The 18,856-nt window shown below is 31.9% G+C and overlaps 1 protein-coding gene across 2 annotated transcripts; it reads right to left on the bottom strand.

The window, feature by feature from the left end:
- Positions 1–215: 215 nt before the first annotated feature.
- On the bottom strand, positions 216–17,102 carry LOC143244613 (cytochrome P450 3A8-like). Of its 2 annotated transcripts, XR_013025239.1 has the most exons (15): positions 16,849–17,102; positions 14,844–14,940; positions 14,468–14,520; positions 12,907–13,003; positions 12,306–12,440; positions 11,081–11,321; positions 7,692–7,831; positions 6,506–6,656; positions 6,107–6,170; positions 5,182–5,287; positions 4,795–4,886; positions 3,951–4,091; positions 2,369–2,531; positions 1,066–1,304; positions 216–546 (listed from the first exon to the last, which is right to left on the bottom strand). XR_013025239.1 is itself a non-coding variant. In XM_076489612.1 (14 exons), exons 1-14 carry the CDS (start codon positions 16,902–16,904, stop codon positions 460–462), a joined length of 1,623 nt encoding a protein of 540 aa, XP_076345727.1. In that variant the 5' UTR covers positions 16,905–17,102; the 3' UTR covers positions 216–459. The 2 variants fall into 2 exon arrangements, 1 of the variants encoding a protein (XP_076345727.1); XM_076489612.1 differs by lacking the exon at positions 1,066–1,304.
- Positions 17,103–18,856: the final 1,754 nt, after the last annotated feature.

Genomic DNA, 18,856 nt, shown 5'->3' with positions numbered 1-18,856 from the left:
GGCAATAAGTGCATTAACAACTCACATATTTGAAGCCAAATAGCTAACACCACAATGTGTTTGGTGTTTTAATAAAATATAACCCCAAAATGCATTTTCGCTTCTCAACTATTATTCTATGAATTATTGAAGTAATATAATAAAGCTAAAATTGCAGTATAATACTACTGAAAGTTTTAAGTCTTATTTTTCTAAGTCATATAGTTTCAAAAATATCAGTTTAGAGAACTTTTATTGATTAAGGTAAAACATAATACACATCATTTCTTATTTCAATATTGAATATTGGAAGGTACGAAGTATTTCAAAGAGATAAATGAGAATCGCACTTTGACAAAAATATACGTGAAAGTGTACCACAAACTCAACATTCAATCCTATTTAAAACATTTTTACACTGCTTATTGAACATCCAGTTGTAGACTAGCTTAAGAAAGGTTATGTTGGTGTTTTAATACATCATTTCGGTGAATTTCTTGGGACAAATTTTACAAAAACTCCATTTGCAGGATTCATAATACTCATACCGAGTTTGACGGTCAGTTTCTGATAGAAAAAACAACAACAAAAACATTATTATAAAGAATTGTATTTTAACTTTAAATCAGTTTCTCTATATATCTTTTGTGCTTGAATAGTTAAAAAAACAAAAGTTATTCTACTGCAGAATTCAGATAATTTGCAATCAATGGTTTATGAGTGTATTACGCAAAATCAGTTGTAAATTATGAGAGGTTTAATGTAATGAAGTCAAAGTTAACATATTTATTTGATTAAACGTATATACTCGATTAATACCATCAAAATAGTAAAATTATATATGTCAACATTCAAATAAAACCATTTTAACTTGAGACATGACGAGTTCTCAAATAAATATTTTCCAAGAATGTTATATCACCTTGACTTTTATCTCTATGGACACGTTGCATAAAATTAATTATCAATAAAGTGTACAATTACAAGTTTTAAAAGTAAACTTATATTTATTTGAACGTTAATTCCAATACGCTAAAAAACGAAGAAACACCAAAGATTAGAAAAATTCACAAGCATACTACGTACATGTGATTGTTTGTTTGTTTTTTGAATTTCGCGCAAAGCGACTTGAGGGCTATCTGTGCTCGCCGTCCCTAATTTAGTGGTGTAAGACAAGAGGGAAGGCAGCTAATCATCACCACCCACCGCCATCTCCTGGGCTACTCTTTTACCAACAAATAGTGAGATTAACCGTCACATTATAACGTCCCCACGGCTGGGAAGGCAAGCATGTTTGGTGCACGCCTTAACACGCTTGGCCATGCCTAACCCGAACATATGACAAAATAATACTAATATATCTCTGTATTACTATACATATTACATAATAATACTGATCTGTGTGTGGTACTACATATAAATCACACAATAATACTTATCAATGTGTATATTACAACGTATATATTTCACGAAATAATACTGATCTATATTTGTATCACTCCTATATATATATATGAAAAAATAATACTGAATTATCTGTGTATTACTTCATATATAACATGATAATATTTATTTAACTGCGATAGCATATCATGCCTGAAAAGATAAGAAAGAATGTAATAATACCAAACGTCATAAGCTACTGTAGTTGTTCGCTCTATAGATCGTACTGGATTTGTTAAAACCTTTATTATAAATTTCGGGCAAAAATGACCTTAAAAACAGACTTCTTGAAACAGCACTCAAAACCTTTCTTTTCGATAGCTGAGACCATCCGAACATTGACAAGAAGCAAAAGAAAGAATTTCACGATTGTTAGACAAGATTAGAATTTGTCCTATTTTGGTTTGTTTTTAATTTCGCGCAAAGCTGCACGAGGACTATCTGCGCTAGCCGTCCCTAATTTAGCACTGTAAGGCAGCTAGTCACCACACCCACCGTCAACTCTTGGGCGACTCTTTTACGAACGAACAGTGGGATTGATTGTCACATTATAATGTCTCCACTAGCATGTTTAGTGTGACAGGGATTCGAACTCACGACCCTCATATTACGAGTAGAGTGCCTTATTCACCTTGCCATGCCGACCCATTTTCTGAAAACATCATTATTATTGTCTTCGAAATTTTAAGTTGAAATGAAAGCTGAGTTACACTGTTACAGATACACAAAATGTAATATGTTGTTTTTAATGCCTGCTTCTATATTTGACACTTGTTAAAACAGTCAATATAGCATAGCAAGAAGAAAATGTAGATTACCCACATAAAGTTTATATAAGATTAAAAAAAAACATACACTTTTTCAACAGTATCTTATTATATATACATATATATAGGTAGATGTGTGTTTGGTTGGACGTGATAAATATATATTCTGTTATGGTTACCTTTTCTGTTTTCTCACAAGGCATCAAATAGTACTTCTGAACTATTCTAAATATGGCCATCTTGGCTTCTAGCTGAGCGAATCTCATCCCAATACAGTTTCTAGGTCCATGTCCAAATGGTTGCCAAGCAAGTGGATGGTGGTCGTGATTATCAACAGAAAATCTGAAAGATATTTAAAGTTAAAATTTGGGGGTAAAGTGTTGGTAAAGTTGTTAAAACAATAACACTTTTGTCGTATAAAGAATATATATATATATAAAGTTACGTTCGCTCAATTTGAGAAACTAAGGAATTTTTCTTCTATTTTGAGCAAAATATTCGATAGCTTACTAAATACAGAATCGATTGTCTAACACAAGTTTATAAATGATATTAAACATAACTGATATGCGATGTCCCATTATAAGTTTCCTGTAATAATTGCATAATTACTACATATTTTCATTTTTCTCTAACTTGAAATAATAAATAGCATTACTTAACATATTAATAAGCAGGAATTTTGAATAAAATATTTTTACTTACTAGAAAACCATTAGAACTAGTAACGAGCATTTCGCAACTGTTTAAGTAGAGTCAGTTCACCATTTTTTAAAATTCTTTCAATATTTTAATTTTCCTTCGTATCGCTATAGATACAAGTTATGAAAGAATGAACCAAGTGTTTGTCAGCTGTACAAACTAGTTTATGGCAGTTTCTTGACATTTCGCCAGTTTACTGTTGTCATGGTTATATTTTCCGTTGAAAGACATATTTTAACCCTTTCGAACGAATGCTACTGATAGAACAAAACCACACAACATATAAAAATAAAATATTAAATACTGAAGTGAAGGAAACTGTTACAACGGAATGTTTAGAACAGCAAATGGCTCCGAAGACAAAAAACAACCTCATCCGTAAAATGGTCACGAAAGAGGACCTTCCAACTCAAAGGCTATTTCTATAAACATAAGCATATATTTTGCTATTTTAATAAAGTAATAAATAGGAACAAAGAAAAGAAGTCGATTGAAAGTCGCAAGCTTTATATAAAACTAAAATATTTTTCATCACGCGAAATATCGAAGAAACAAGAACAGTGGTAATTATCTTCGGGAATAAACTTTTAAAGTGCCCTCATGTAAATGATGAGGTTGAATAATTAGCACTTACAATTCAAGTAATTTTTACCCTATTAACGAGTGTGTGTGTGTGTTTTTTCTTATAGCAAAACCACATTGGGCCATCTGCTGAGTCCATCGAACCCCTGATTTTTGCGTTGTAAATCCGTAGACTTACTGTTGTACCAGTAGTGGACTCCTATTAACGAGATTGTCATAATTATAATCTTACACACCTAAAAGTGTGACTGCATTCAATGCCATTTCTCCACTCGAATCTTGAACCTTTCAATAAAAACGCCATTAGGCTGGCAATTAGATATCTCGCATTATTGGAATGTTATTTTGTCTTTATTTTGCACTATTATACTGCGTTACCTATAACTTCAAAAAAGAATATAGTGCGTTAAAAGCTGCAAGGTCAGGCAAGGTGAAAAGAAACAAAGCAAACACAATATATATATATGTTGTAATTACCTTTCTGGATCAAACGTTTCATGGTCTGGCCACAGAGCTGGGTTATGATGAAGGTGGTAAACAGGAACCTGTACAGCCGTTCCTTTCGGAATTTGAATGGATCCATATGTTACATTTCTATTTGCCTCACGATTAACAAACCTATTAATATAAAATAACGAATTATTACAGCACAACTGTAATTTACAGACAAAAACCGAAATCCCACTGAGATTCTAGCATGGTAACCGATACATTATTCGTTTTTTTACGTTATTATTTGCCGTATAATTCAGTCAAATTGACCACATTTTGATAAAACATGTTTAGAATATTATTCCTTATTCTCCTGCCAAGAATGATCCAAGTCCGTTGATAACAAACGACGTACGGACACATTTTCGTATTTTTTGAGAGCTGAATATGACGAAAGCTGAGTAACGTGTATGAACTCTACTGAGTGATCTTCTAGTTCGTTCTGTATTTGTATAAACACTACATTTGACCACCCATGACTTATAGTCACACTGTCTACATTTATGTCACTATTTCTCCCAGACTGTAAATTATTCATACATTTCACTACACAACTACGAAGTTTATGACTCTTAGTGAACCTCTAGTTTTTTACAGTTTCAATTAACCCAATAAAGGAAAATGAAAGCAGAAAACATCATGTTCTCTGTAATTTAATGTGTTCTATATAATTTAATGTAGTAAATCGCTTAGAAATACCTACTATTTTTCTTTTGTTTTCCATATCGTTGGTATAAGACATTTTTCATTTTATAGTATTTTTCTCGTATTTGTTGGCTATCAGAAATATTTTGATTTTTATGTTTACGTAAAAATATTCAAAACTTACAAGTAAACTGGTGGATAAACCCGGAGACATTCGCTGAAAACCTGATCCAGATAACGGAGTTTATGGACAGACAAGTAGTCCAAGTTTCCTTCCTAAAATATTACATTTCTGTGAACGTTATTTTATTAAACAAAATACACATCAATTCGATCTTATCGCACGAAATGAATAATCTAAGTTTAATGTACCCTTCATAGAAAAATGATTATTAGCTTTTAAAGTTAATACTTTACTCGAGATTTCTAGATTATGTGAGTAAATTCATAAGTTTTGTGAAAGTATTTTCTGAACTGTGTTTAAGGTAAGCACTGTTTAGAACAGCTGAAACTTTCAAAATGATATATCACTAACAAGCCAAAGTGGTGAACTGTATTGTAATTTACGTACTTTTCCAACGAGCTCGTCTACCTCTTGTCTTAATTTTTCTTGGACTTTAGGGTGCTGCACCAGTAGGTGTATGGTGTAACCAAGAGCAGAACTAGTTGTTTCATAGCTGAAAGAAAAATATATGTTTGTTGTCCTTAAGCACAATGGATAACCTGTGCTCGGCCCAGCATCAGCATCCAAACTCGATTGAATAAACTTACTGCAGAGACACAGGGGTTAACTTTAATATGAAATGAGTTATACATAAACAAGAAACAGAAGAAAAAATGAAGTTCAAAAGGAATATGAACTTTGTTATGCCCTAAAGTTAAAATTATAATAGTAATATATTAAGGGTAATATTATTACTTCTAAATATTTGTAACGGTTGAAATAATAAAATAATAGTAGTATATTAAGTGCAATATTATTACTTCTAAGTATTTCTAACGGTTGAAATAATTATAAAATAATAGTATTATATTAATGGTAATATTATTACTTCTAAGTATTTGTAACTGTGGAAGTAATTTTAAAAAAGTAGTAATGTATTAAGGGTAGTATTATTACTTAAGTATTTGTAATAGTTGAAGTGATTTTAAAATAATAGTAATGTGTTAAGGGTAGTATTATTACTTAAGAATTTGTAATAGTTGAAGTGATTTTAAAATAATACTAATGCATTAAGGGTAGTATTATTACTTAAGTATTTGTAATAGTTGAAGTGATTTTAAAATAATAGTAATGTATTAAGGGTAATATTATTACTTCTGAGTATTTCTAACTGTTGAAGTAACTTAGTTAATGATAATATACATATTACAAGTTAATATAGTAGATTATTAGTAATGACGGAACTGTTAAACTAATCGCAATTAATATGCCATTACAACCAGCAATATATTGTAATTAATGATAAAATAACCATTGAAAGAACTACAGTTACCCTGCTACTAAAGCCAACATAGCGTTGTACAACACTTCATTGTCAGATAGTCCACTCTTGGAAACTATAATGATACAAGAAATGTATAATAGGTATTCAAATGAATATAATACTTTTATGAAATTATGTGATTAATGAATATTATTTTACTTATATCTGAAAATCAAAGTACATATAACACGTATCAGGAGTTTGTTCTTGTCTTAACCTCAGCAAACATTAATTTTACTGGTCACAACATTACCCGAAGAATTACAGTTAGAAGTTTTTAGGGTTTCATGGACAAAATTGTTGTCTGTGATAATGTTTCAAGTTCCTCTTTATCAGTTGCTAAAGCCTGGATCACAGCTACATGGAGAGGAAGATGATCATGGTGTTATAACGGGTTATAATAAATACCATTAAACTGGTCGATAACATGTGTACTTTCGTCAGGGTTTGATTTGTGTGTTTCTTGTCCAGCGGTTAGTTGACTCCCTGTAACCTTCGTAACATTAACACTGATGTTCTGAGAGTCCATCATTAACTGGAGAAGATCATTCCGTCGTTTCTATATAAGGACAATAAAAAACAATCCATTGTTACCGTTAGCAACACTCTAGTAGTTTAGGTATTACACATATGAGAAACTATAGTATTTTCTTTTATCTCATCATCTATTTTCATAGCCTAAAGTTTTTCATTGCCATTAACTTATGATTCGCAGATACTTAAAACGTTTTCGGACAAAGATCAGTATTCTAGGGTTTAAGTTATTTATATTGAAACGAATTAAAATAAGCATATCAGAAAATCTCATGAAAACAACAGTCGAAATAAAGTTGTGGTGGAACGGGATGTATCAGAACCATGTGTGAAGCTGAAGTGTTTTCATATTATGTTTTAATTCTTTGTTTACGTGTAAGGTATATTTATTCAAGCTAAGAACGATATATAAATGGTTTTCCATATATACAAAACATTATCTTTGTTTTATTCAAAAAATAATTAGTACTGATTTACATTAATTCCTCCATTTATAGTAGTTAACGTAGTATATTCGTTTGTATGATTGTTAATAAAGTATATGCAAAGCTACTCGAGTGATTCGCTAAAATGATAGATTACAAAAAAGGCAACAAGAAAACACCGTTCACTGCCAATGAAAACACAGATTACCTGACTGTTTTGTTTGTTTTTGGATTTCGCGAAAATTATACCCGCCGCCAACTCCTCGGTTACTCTTTTACCAACGAATAGTGGGATTGACGGTCACATTATAACACCCCCACGGCTAAAAGGGCGAGCATGATTGGCGCGACGGGGATGTAAACCCGCGAGCCTCAGATTACGAATCGCAAGCCCTAATCTACCTGGCCATGTCGGGCCGATTGGCTGACGCATTATCATTTCTCAATGGTTGACACGGGTATAATCGGTGAGAAGATTCGAACCAGAGATTACGAGTCAAATGTTTTAATCACTATGTCTTAGCAGCACAATAAATTCGTAAAAGGCTATATTAAACCTAGTTCTAATGTTTTGTTAATATAAGCGTTAATATAAGGGTTAGCTAGTTGATGGCAAAGTATATTTTTACACATACCGCTGGATCAGCTGCTCGTGATTTCATAACTTGACGACAAACCTCCACAAGATCGAGAAATGGATTGGAACCATTGTTCCAAAATTTATACTGAAGATATCTGATATTTCTCGTGAACCAACCAAAAGCCGGAAACGACACTAAAACACAACCATAAAATTGTATTAAAGAAATACGACAAAAATCATGTTGTTTGTGGTAAACTATTTAAATAACATTTTATCTAATCAGTTTTATTTTTCAATTGTGTTTATAAAAATTAGATATAATTAGGACGTAAAATTATATAAAAGTCATTAATGAACATTTGGAACGATAAATAGGTGGCACCTTTTTCGCTTATTTTGATGCTGTTAGGTCACAGTATCTGCCTTTTTTCATGCATAGTACTTTTTGTTATGAATCAAAAGGCAGCAGTAGTAAATCCAGCAATTCAGACTGAATAAAAGAGGTCGCTAGATGGGTGCAAAGGGAAGATGTCACTTTAGATGACGAGATCATATTTCCAAACGTTGTCATCAGTGTGTACGTCAATGGGAAATTGTGACTAGATCGCCATTACAGGTGGTCATGCCGTCAAAAGTTTTAATTAAAAGACGTGTTGTTGGGGGCACGTTGATAGGACAACAAAACAGGCAGCCGTTAATCTATAATATATGTCTTATCATGCCGATAATTAAATAACTAAATCGTCCTAAAAAGAATGCTTAACAGTAATTCATTAAATCAGTTATATTTACTTCGTCCTAAAAAGGACACTTAACTTTCATTCATTTATAATTAATTCAGGAAGTCAATTTATATTAATTTCTCGTAAAAAAAGGATTTTTAACCCTAATTCATCAGATAATTAAATTCCGTGTCCTATAAGAACAGTAACTCACTCAAGTGCTTAAAGATTTTCAGTGATATTATAACTTGTCAATAGCAATATTTAATGTAACAATATCACTGTTATATGCATTTTACCACACACCCATTACATATGTCTTTAGGTTTATATTGCTCTAAAAGAGGCGATATCATACAATGTTTAAAACTTTAACTTTATTATACATTTTACATCGCCAAGGAAACGTTTATCATGTAATAACACTTTTATTGATTTGCATGAAAGTATTTGGTTGTCCATAAATAAATGTCGTTTTTAAACTACAAAGTTTAGAAGAGTATAAACCAGTGTTGTAAAACATGATTTAATCAAAGTAAGCTGCCTTGTTTTGAAAGTGTTTATTGTTCTAAAAGTTGTCAAAGTGCTTGAGAAAAATGAAAATTTGTAGGGTAAAGATAGGGGAATAAGGTGGATCAGGTAGAACCTCGATTCCCAATTCGTTCAATATTTGGAGCGTCATCCTTGACAGGTCTAAAAATGCCGTTTTTGTTGATTTTCAATCAACTCATGCGGAACCCACTTATCCAACGTTTTAGTTTTTCCAATCGCACTCAGGTAATGTCGAAATCTCTACGGTCAGTAAGAGAACCATAACCGAAAGTCTGGCTGATGTTCCAGGTAGTTTCGATAGCTTTTCGTCTATGTTTGAATTAATAGACGAAAATCAGACAAAAGTCCTTCTTGTTTTTGTTGCCTTGGGGGTTGGGAAATTTATTCTGAGTAGAGTTCAAACAGCAGACAATTAAGACGCCTTATGAGCGACAAACGTTGGATTAAACCAACCAATGATAAGTCACTCAATATTCAGCTTGTAAATATCATCGTGCGAATTCCAACATTTATTTCTGGACAACCTAATAACTTACACATGTTACTTTATTCAATGAGAAGTATTAATTATTATATGAAATTTGCTTACTATTTTTATTTCGTAAAATGATGTTATATTAAATGAAATTTATTCTTTTAATTATCAATCAAATGTTTTACATCATATAGACATCAAGCCAAAGACATCATATATTACACTATGTAACAAAATTTTTACTTTTCATTATTCCCGGACAGAAAGTGTTATTTACCAATTGCTTATGCCTAACGTAACTGGAAAAGACCTATTTTTATCTTCAAACTTTGTTTTTTTTAACCTGGGAACGTATAACGAAAACATGATGGGAGACTATATTTGCGGGGTGATACGTGAATGTGTTTCACATTACAGTAACAAATCTGGAAAAACTCTTCACTTCTAAACATTTTTGTATAACTTTAGTATAAATACATGTAAATCTGTTGTTTTGTTTACACCTTATGTTAATGTAAATATGCAAATTTGCCCGTTTTTACGTAGAAAATAGGTTAATTTCTAAAGTTCATTATCCAGATCACAAAAGCAAAGTTTGAAAGGAATAATGGCCATTTTCTGTACTTGTACAACATAAGCAATTGAGAAATAATACTTATTATCAAGGAACAAAAGTTGTGTTACATAGTTTTATTTAATGTAATATCGTCCCGGCATGGCCAAGCGTGTTAAGGCATGCGACTCGTAATCTGAGGGACGCAGGTTTGCATCCACATCGCGTCAAACATCCTCGCCCTTTCAGCTGTGGTGGTATTATATTGTTACGATCAATCCCACTATTCGTTGCTAAAAGAGTAGCCCAAGAGGTGGCGGTGGGTGGTGATGACTAGCTGCTTTCCCTCTAGTCTTACACTGCTAAATTAGGGACGGCTAGCACAGATGCCCTCGACTAGCTTTGTGCTTTATTAAAATAAAATGTAATATGATACATTTTGTTCCGCGTTTGCAATAAATGTGTGAAAATTTAAATGCCCTTAAAAGGAGCAATATCATGCAATACTTAAAATTATACTTTGACTTTATACAATATTTTACATCGTCAACAATACGTTTATTATACAATAACAGTTTTACTGATGTGTGCCAAAATAATTTGTACATATTTTTAAAAGGCGGATTTTCACATATCCATAATCACTATTATTTCTATACGAATTAATTACAATACAGCAACATTATTTGTACAAACTATCAACGTCCAGATTTAATTGTGTTAAAATTCTTTATTTATAATTAATAATAAATTATTCACTTACTGCATCTGTCCGTTTGTCAATTTCAAACGTACAAAAAAAAAGTGAAAGTATGGGACAAATTAATTTTTAACCATTTAATGAATTAGTATTAAGCATCCTTTCAGGATTCTTTAATTAACTAATTATCAACATGATGAGACATGTATTGTATGAATAATGGCCGCTTGTAAGACCGTCACAAACATCCTTCTATCTTATGACAACATTTGGACTCGTCATCTTTGACGACATCTTCCTTCAGTAGAGAGTACGTTTGAAGTGTCAGACCTAACACTGTTAAGCAAATGATACAAATTTAAACAATTTCATACACACTTTATCCACTATAACAAATTTATTAAAACTATTATAAACACCAAAATACCAAAACTCTTACTGTGAATGAGGAAAAGCAACGACTGTATTGAAGTACCGAAAATTACTTTGGCATGATGGATTAACTCGTGTTCCATTGGATTTTTCTGAATATGTGCGTCAATTCCTAAAGCACATTTAACTATAACGTCCATAGTCATGGCCTGGAATAGCTTATATACGTCTAGGTAATTTTCTTGTCTAGAATATTCCTCAATATTTTTTAATAAATCATTTATAGATTCATCCATAGTTTGTGCCATCTAGTGAACGAAAAGAGGAAGGTATATTTATAAATAAAATAATTCAAAATACTACACAATATGGATATATGTTGTAAATAAATACACGTGAATGTACATCTTATTCTTATCTGTGGGTTGAAGAATAAAGCATTACACATCCAATTATACATTTTCGTTAAATATCAAAGTGGGTGTTGGAATATTCTATTACCAAGATCAGTAAAAATTAAGTATAAAATATGTAATATAATTTACTGTAAGACGGATTTATGAATCGCTCAAAAAATATTCAAATAAATATTTAGTAAAATATATTTCGTTCTACATTTGCCTGAATACTTTCTTTTTTTACAAATATATTGTTTCTAATCTTTTTTTGGTCGACAGAATAAACAAAAATATTCACGTTTTTCATATGATTGTAATGTTAACAACTGATTAAAAGTTTCTTTTGTAGAATAACGGTTGTAACCTTTGTTGCTGGAAAGAGTTGTTCTTTGTTGGAATTATAAACAAAGTTGTTTATGTGGCTTGTTAAACTGCTTGATATATTTTAAAGTATGCTCAGGATAACGAAATTAAAACAATATTACTTCCTCTGAAACAGCATTAACGTATTCCAAATCCATTGTTGGTTTCTGGTTAAATAGAAGGGCACTTAACGGAATATCTATACTGTACACGCCAAGGGTATGAAAACTTGTAGTTTAGTATTATAATCCTTGAAACTTTCAATTGATCTATTGAGAAGATATTGTGGAGCAATGAATAGCCTTAAGGAAAATGAATGAGGTTATTTTAATGTTAAGCAACCCTTTTATTTTATAAAAGGGTGAAATTTGATTGCATGTTGTGTGAATGAACTTTCTATTTTTGAACTGTGAAGGATAGTTAACACAGCAACATGATGAAGTGTGGTTAAAAAAAGAACTGTATTTTATAGTTGTTCTAAAGAAGACATCTCTGAATATTCACGAGTTGAATAAAGTAATTAATACTTACTGTTTTAAGTTTCAGGGTAGTAAAGGAAGGGGTTATTACACTTCTAACTCTCTTCCAGTGAGTTCCACGCAGGAAAACTAGGAAGTCGTTAATAGGTTCTCCGGGTGTCTTTGGTGGATCTAATTCAAAAAGACCCTAAAAACACAGTGATAAAACACGATGCAAAAGTAACACCTTGAAGAAAACCACAATATTCAGTTATTTCACTACTGAATACACTGTTGGTTGTTTACATATAACCACATATAACCAGTATCATAAATACTGGAATATTTAAAAAACACGAGCTGTAAAAAATAATATGTATACAAACTGTTACTCAAATAAATTTGCTCATCATTTCTTAATATAATTTATCACAATTTGGTAAAAGATTTTACAGAGAAAAACGATATAAATTATATTTTGTAATAAATTTGGCGTTGTTTTAAACTTGGTTTGTCAAAATGTTTTATGTTATAGTAATATTTATTGAAACCATGTCAGGTTTTGATTGAAAGAGAAACTTTGAGTAAAGGATTTCAAACACGATATAACAATAATTAAATTTACATCTTTATAAACATTTAACGAAAGGAACATGGGTAGAAACAATCCTTACTGGTCGATCTGCAAAATCCATGAAATCCTTAATCTGAATTTCTTTTAAGAGGTCGAGATCCATCACCACTAAAACTGGTCTCATTCCAAAGAAGTAGCTGGAATACGGAAATCAACATGAAAAATACAGTTTGTTTTTTATAAGATAACACCTTTGTTTCAGGCGTAGTTGCTTGAAGTCAAACTAGGGAAACTATGTTGTCTTACACAGCATCCTATTCACATATATATATGTTAGAATTAAGACATGAAAGTTGATGAGAATATATCATTATTTCTTTTCCAAATAACTGTCCTGTATCAATTTGTTAATATCAGATATGTACAACTGTAATAAGCTTATCAGAAAGGAAAACAATATTCCGATAATTAGTTTACGTTTTCTTTTTACCAACAGATGAAGCTGAAGTGTCATCTCTTTGAATTTCAATATTAAGTGTTAGCTAATTTGCTACTAAGTATTAAAGAATGACTTTAAGTATCATTATTGATACAAAATATAATTAAAATCATGTTTCAAGTTGAAATATTTTGATAGCAATGGCGTATAGTTGGATTATCTATAGTGTGGGACTATTTCTTACAATACTAGTTGGGTAAACTCAGGTAATCGTTGCAATTTTATATTCATAGATTCAGTTGCTTTACGAATCAATCAAATATCTGCTACTTTCCATTGGCTTCTAAGTAGCTAATTTCCAGATTGTAGTTTTTATACCTAATAATGCTATGTTAACAAAGTGAAACGTTCCGCATATAATACGCTGCTTTTAAGTATTATTAAGAATCTTAACAAGTTTAACAAGGAATTTAATTAATTTATTCCAGTGTCAAACAACTGATTATTTAAAAAAAACAAACAGAGTTACTGTGGTTAAAACAGCGTTATTTAAGAAATGTCACGTCAGTGGCTAGGGTTAGTACAGAGATTTCCTAAACTTTCAATGACCGAAATTAGTAGCTGAATAGTTTAGCTTGGTGCTTATTTAACAATAATTTATGTACTCATTAATTTGAATAAAACGGTTAGTTAATGGCACCACTCTTATTGGTTTATTTTTGTTCAAGGAATTTAACTCAGAGATAATTTAACGAAAACACATGATAACATACTGACCTGAATAGTTTAACTAAATATATGAGTAATGAATGATTTAATTAATTATTAATAAATAAAGACTAGCGACCCGATCAGTTCAACTGAATGTTAATGAACATAACTTGCTAAAGTTTAATAAATATTAACTTATAAAACAATAGTTTCATACAATGTTGAAAAGTGTGAATAAAGATTGAATTCTATGTTACGAAACTCATTTTTACTTTGCTACTTTATGAAGATAGGTGGTGAAAACATTCTGTGTTTAGCAATTTAGGGGTAGTTTCGTCAATGCTAATTATTAAAACTCAGTCAACATTTTAGTTTTTCAAAGTATTGATAAGATATCTCGTATATATTCAAAAACTTTGTTTTACTTCGAGGCCAGATGACGTAAACAAGTATATACGATACAAATACAAACTTATTTCGTTAAAGTATATAATAATTATGTATCACTTACATAAAAACCTTTCCATGTTGATCTATCCAACTTTGAAGACAAGAAAGGGGTCCCTGTATTTGTAGATATAAAATATCAATGGTTACTTTTCATATTATTGCGGTTAATTTATTGTCAATTTGCCTGATTTAGGCGTTTAAACCACACAAACACATAAGAAAACATTTATGTTACACTTGTTAGTATAACAAATTATGAATTTTTTACTGAGAATCCTCCTGCATAGATTATTTCACTAAACATTTAAACAAAAATCATTAACACACATATCCAGAGACAAAGAGAACTACAAGACTGTAATATTTTCAAAGTGAAAGATAAAAATACCAGTTTAAACAATTTAATTATATTTTGAGTAAAGAATATAAAATCATACCTTCCAGTATATTTCCCACATGTTACCAAACAACAAATTAGGTTTTGGTCCTGGAATTCCTAGCTTGACAAAACTGTTGAAATGTTTTCTCCTTCTTCTAATGTTTAGAAAATAAAAAGTTAGATTTAACAACATTCTTCAACCAAATTACACATCTAGAAGTTAACAGCATCTTTCAACCAAAGAATACATTCCTAAGTTAACAACATACTTCAACCAAAGTATGCATTCATAAGTTAACAACATACTTCAACCAAAGTATGCATTCATAAGTTAACAACATACTTCAACCAAAGTATGCATTCATAAGTTAACAACATACTTCAACCATTTTTTTATGTCACTAAGAAAGTTCAAACTTTCAATCCTCATAATGACAGTTTGTTACGCCGATCTCTGAACTCCCTCTGGACCAGGGAAAACAGAATGATGGTTATCTTAACAACTAATATTCAAAATTTATGGGGTGAAACAACTTTCACACTAAAGTTACGAAACGTTAATATCATATGAAAACTTTCCAACATTTTTGTTTTCTGAAGAATTTTTATGTACGTCTGTTATAATAATATCACGAGAGATGAATACCTTTATTAACTCAACAGTCTGGTAGTGAGAGACCGTCGCTATATTATAGAATGTTTATTTAAAAATAAAACCATCCTTATTTTGTGTTATACTCTGTACCTAGTCCTTTTAGTTCAGTTTGTACAGAGTGTGATAACGTATTCTTTTACAAAAATAATTTAATTCAGTACATTGGTTTTGTAATATAAGTATGTCCTCAATCCAAATATTTATGTATAATAGTTCTGCACTCATTACACGTGCAAAAACGTGGAAATGACAAATACAGATAAACATGTGAAATTGCCAAATGTATTAAAACTGTTGTCATCGGTAAAAAAGTATCGTGTGATCAACTTTGTCGTATTGCTTTAGTATCGAAAATAATGTAGTAGCTGTACACGGATATGGAGGTCAGCATAACATTTACTTTTCACCTGTTTTCTCTATAGCAACTCGGACACAAATATTATTATATGTTTTATATGAGTATTACACGTTAGTTTGCTTCTTTATATCAAACATTGAAACTAACTTAAGAGTATCCACGAGAGGTTATTTTGACTTTCTGTAATACATATTAAAACTAATTTTATGTAATCCATCAGAAAGTTTTACTATTTTGTAATAGATGTTGAAATTAACATAAAACAACATGAGAAAACTAAATATCCCTTTATTTTATAATATATTATAAGCTGCTAAATAAAATGTTAATGGTGGAGTTTGTTTTTAAAAATATCTCATTGCCCTTCACTAGTACAGCGATATGTCTTCGGATTTATAACGCTAAAATCAGGGGTTCGATTCCCTTCGGTGTGCTTAGTAGATAGCCCGATATGGCTTTTCTGTGAGAAAACACACGCAAAAAAACACACACAGAAATATCTCATTAACAAATAGCAACTTGTTGATATGGCTGTACCTTTAGAAAGATTTCTCACACATATCAGTACTGTCTGGCAATAGAGTTGAAGAGCTAGCTTTGTATGAAGTGTAGGTACTTTATTGCCCGCATGGCCAGGTGGGTTAAGGCGTTCTACTCGTAATCTGAGGGTCACGCGTTTGAATCCCCGTCACACCAAACATGCTCGCCCTTTCAGCCGTGTGGGCGTTATAATGTGACGGTCAATCCCACTTTTCGTTGGTAAAAGAGTAGCCCAAGAGTTGGCGGTGTATGGTGATTACTAGCTGTCTTCCCTCTAGTCTTACACTGCTAAATTAGGGACGTCTAGCACAGATAGCCCTTGTGTAGCTTTGTGCGAAATTCCAAAACAAAAAAGCTTTGCGCAAAACTGAAAACAAACCTACTTTAACTTATTTTATTAAAAACGAAAACGTTCACAACAAGTGATACCAGTAGTAGCCTGCACAGAAAAGATGTTTCATGTTGAAAAAATGTCTCTAATGTCTCTAAAATATACAATAATCTACTTACAGTATCCAGATTGTGAACAGTATTATGAAAAGGACGATCGTTACTGGTCCGAACATTGTGCTCAGAACCTAAACAATAAACAACTGAATAAACTCACAAAATAATTATGGTCACTGGAAAACGAAACAAAACAATCACGTCTGCAATAAGACAAATTAAACACGTTAAACTTTATACAGGGAAGTATGACTTCTCTATATGACTTTCGGCACAACTATTTTATACAATTCCTCACTATTTGTTACGGTGATAGCCGGGTCTTTTTATATCATTAAGTAAGGATTATGAGACCAGCCGTACAGTAATTAGAACCAATCGGAATCGAGGTTTCAAGTCTCCAATGAAATTCATTTTAGACAAGATAGCAACAAGAAGTACACGCAGGCCTCTCAAGGTCATAGTGTTTAAGACCTGACACAAAATTGATTGTTCTCTGATTACACTATGTAACACAAACTTTGTTCCTGGATAGTATGTGCTGTTTTTTAATTGCTTATGTTGTAAAAGTACAGTAAATGGCCATTATTCCTTTCAAACGTTGCTTTTGTGGCTTGGATAATGAAATTTAGAAATTAATTTATTTTCTATGTAAAAACGGACAAATTTCCACATTTTCATTTACACAGGGTGTAAACAAAACAACAGATGAATCAAGATTTACATGTATTTGTACTGAAGTTATACAAAAAGTTTAGAATTGAGTAGTTTTTCGAGATTTGTGACTTTTATGATTTCGTTATACGCTCCTTGGTAATGGCGTTCAAAGTCCAGTATATCTTGTTGAAAACGCTCGCCTTGCTCCTCTGAGTATGCTCCCATGTTCTCCTTGAATTTATCAAGATGAGCGTCAAGGATATGGACTTTCAGGGACATCCTGCTGCCCGTTTTGCAGTAGTTTTTACCAGAGCCTCAAACAGTTCCACGTAATTTTCGGCCTTGTGATTGCCCAAGAAACTCCAAATCACTGCGACAAAGCTACCCCAAGCTTTTTTTCTCTTCTTACTGAGCTTCTTGAGAAATTCTGTGCACTTTAGTATCTTCTCTATTTGTGTTCCAACGAAGACATCAGCTTTGAACTTTGCCTTAGACAGTTTGGAGAAGAAGTCTTGAAGGTATTTGAAGGCTGCAGACTTCTTATTAAGAGCTGTGAAAAATTGTTTCATAAGACCCAGTTTTATGTACAATGGTGGGAACAACACCTTCTGAAGGTTCACTAGTGGTTCAAATTTCACATTATGCCTCCTTACAGAGAAATGTGTCCGTTGTGACCAGTGTTTCCTGTTGTAGTGCGCTGAGGTTTCTATGCTGTCCCAAATGTAAAGATAACAGAGAAACTTGGTAAAGCCTCCTTGAAGACCCATCAGGAATGCCACCATTTTGAAGTATCCGATAACCTCTCACTCATACTCATCATACTTCAAGGCTTCTAACAAGGTCTTGACGCTGTTGTATTCCTCTTTGAGGTGCACCGAATGAGCCAGGGAAGAGACGGGTACTTATTCCCGTTATGGAGCAACACAACGTCGAGACTTCACACATCAAACAATAGTTGGGTAAGAAAAAAAAAGGTTCATTCACCTTTTGAAAACTCTGGGAGTTACAGGGTATCTTGTATTTGTGTTAAAATTGTGTAGATGTGTTTTCTTATAACAAAACCACATCAGTCAATCTGCTCAGTCCACCAAGGGACTGATTCTTGAAGACACGTGTTCTTCTATTATCGTAAATAGTTAAACCTTATCAGACATGATGATAGTTTGTGGTAACCAACGGCTTTATGATTATTAAAAACCGATAACTCGAAAGTGCGTATAAATAAATCGATACGCTCAAAGTAAATACCTTACTAAAAGGTCTGTGTATTTGTTGTGTTAACATATATCTGGAATAATTCTAAACATAATCTAGACAGTATCGTTTATACAACGTGCAATATTTAAGGAAGGAAATAAACTCTTCCAATACTGAAGTAGTGATGTTTGTGTGTTTTCTTATAGCAAAGCCACAT

The sequence above is a fragment of the Tachypleus tridentatus genome, chromosome 1 (genome assembly GCF_004210375.1).
Source record: "Tachypleus tridentatus isolate NWPU-2018 chromosome 1, ASM421037v1, whole genome shotgun sequence".
Taxonomy (NCBI): Eukaryota; Metazoa; Arthropoda; class Merostomata; order Xiphosura; family Limulidae; genus Tachypleus; species Tachypleus tridentatus.
This window is presented reverse-complemented; position numbering and strand designations above follow the sequence as displayed.

Coding starts and splice junctions, on each gene's coding strand:
- LOC143244613 (XM_076489612.1), bottom strand. CDS start 16,904: ATGTTCGGACCAGTAACGATCGTCCTTTTCATAATACTGTTCACAATC. Junction 13,004..14,467: donor CAACATGGAAAGGTTTTTAT/GTAAGTGATACA, acceptor TCCGTATTCCAG/CTACTTCTTTGGAATGAGAC. Junction 5,288..6,106: donor ATGTTGGCTTTAGTAGCAGG/GTAACTGTAGTT, acceptor TTTTTCTTTCAG/CTATGAAACAACTAGTTCTG.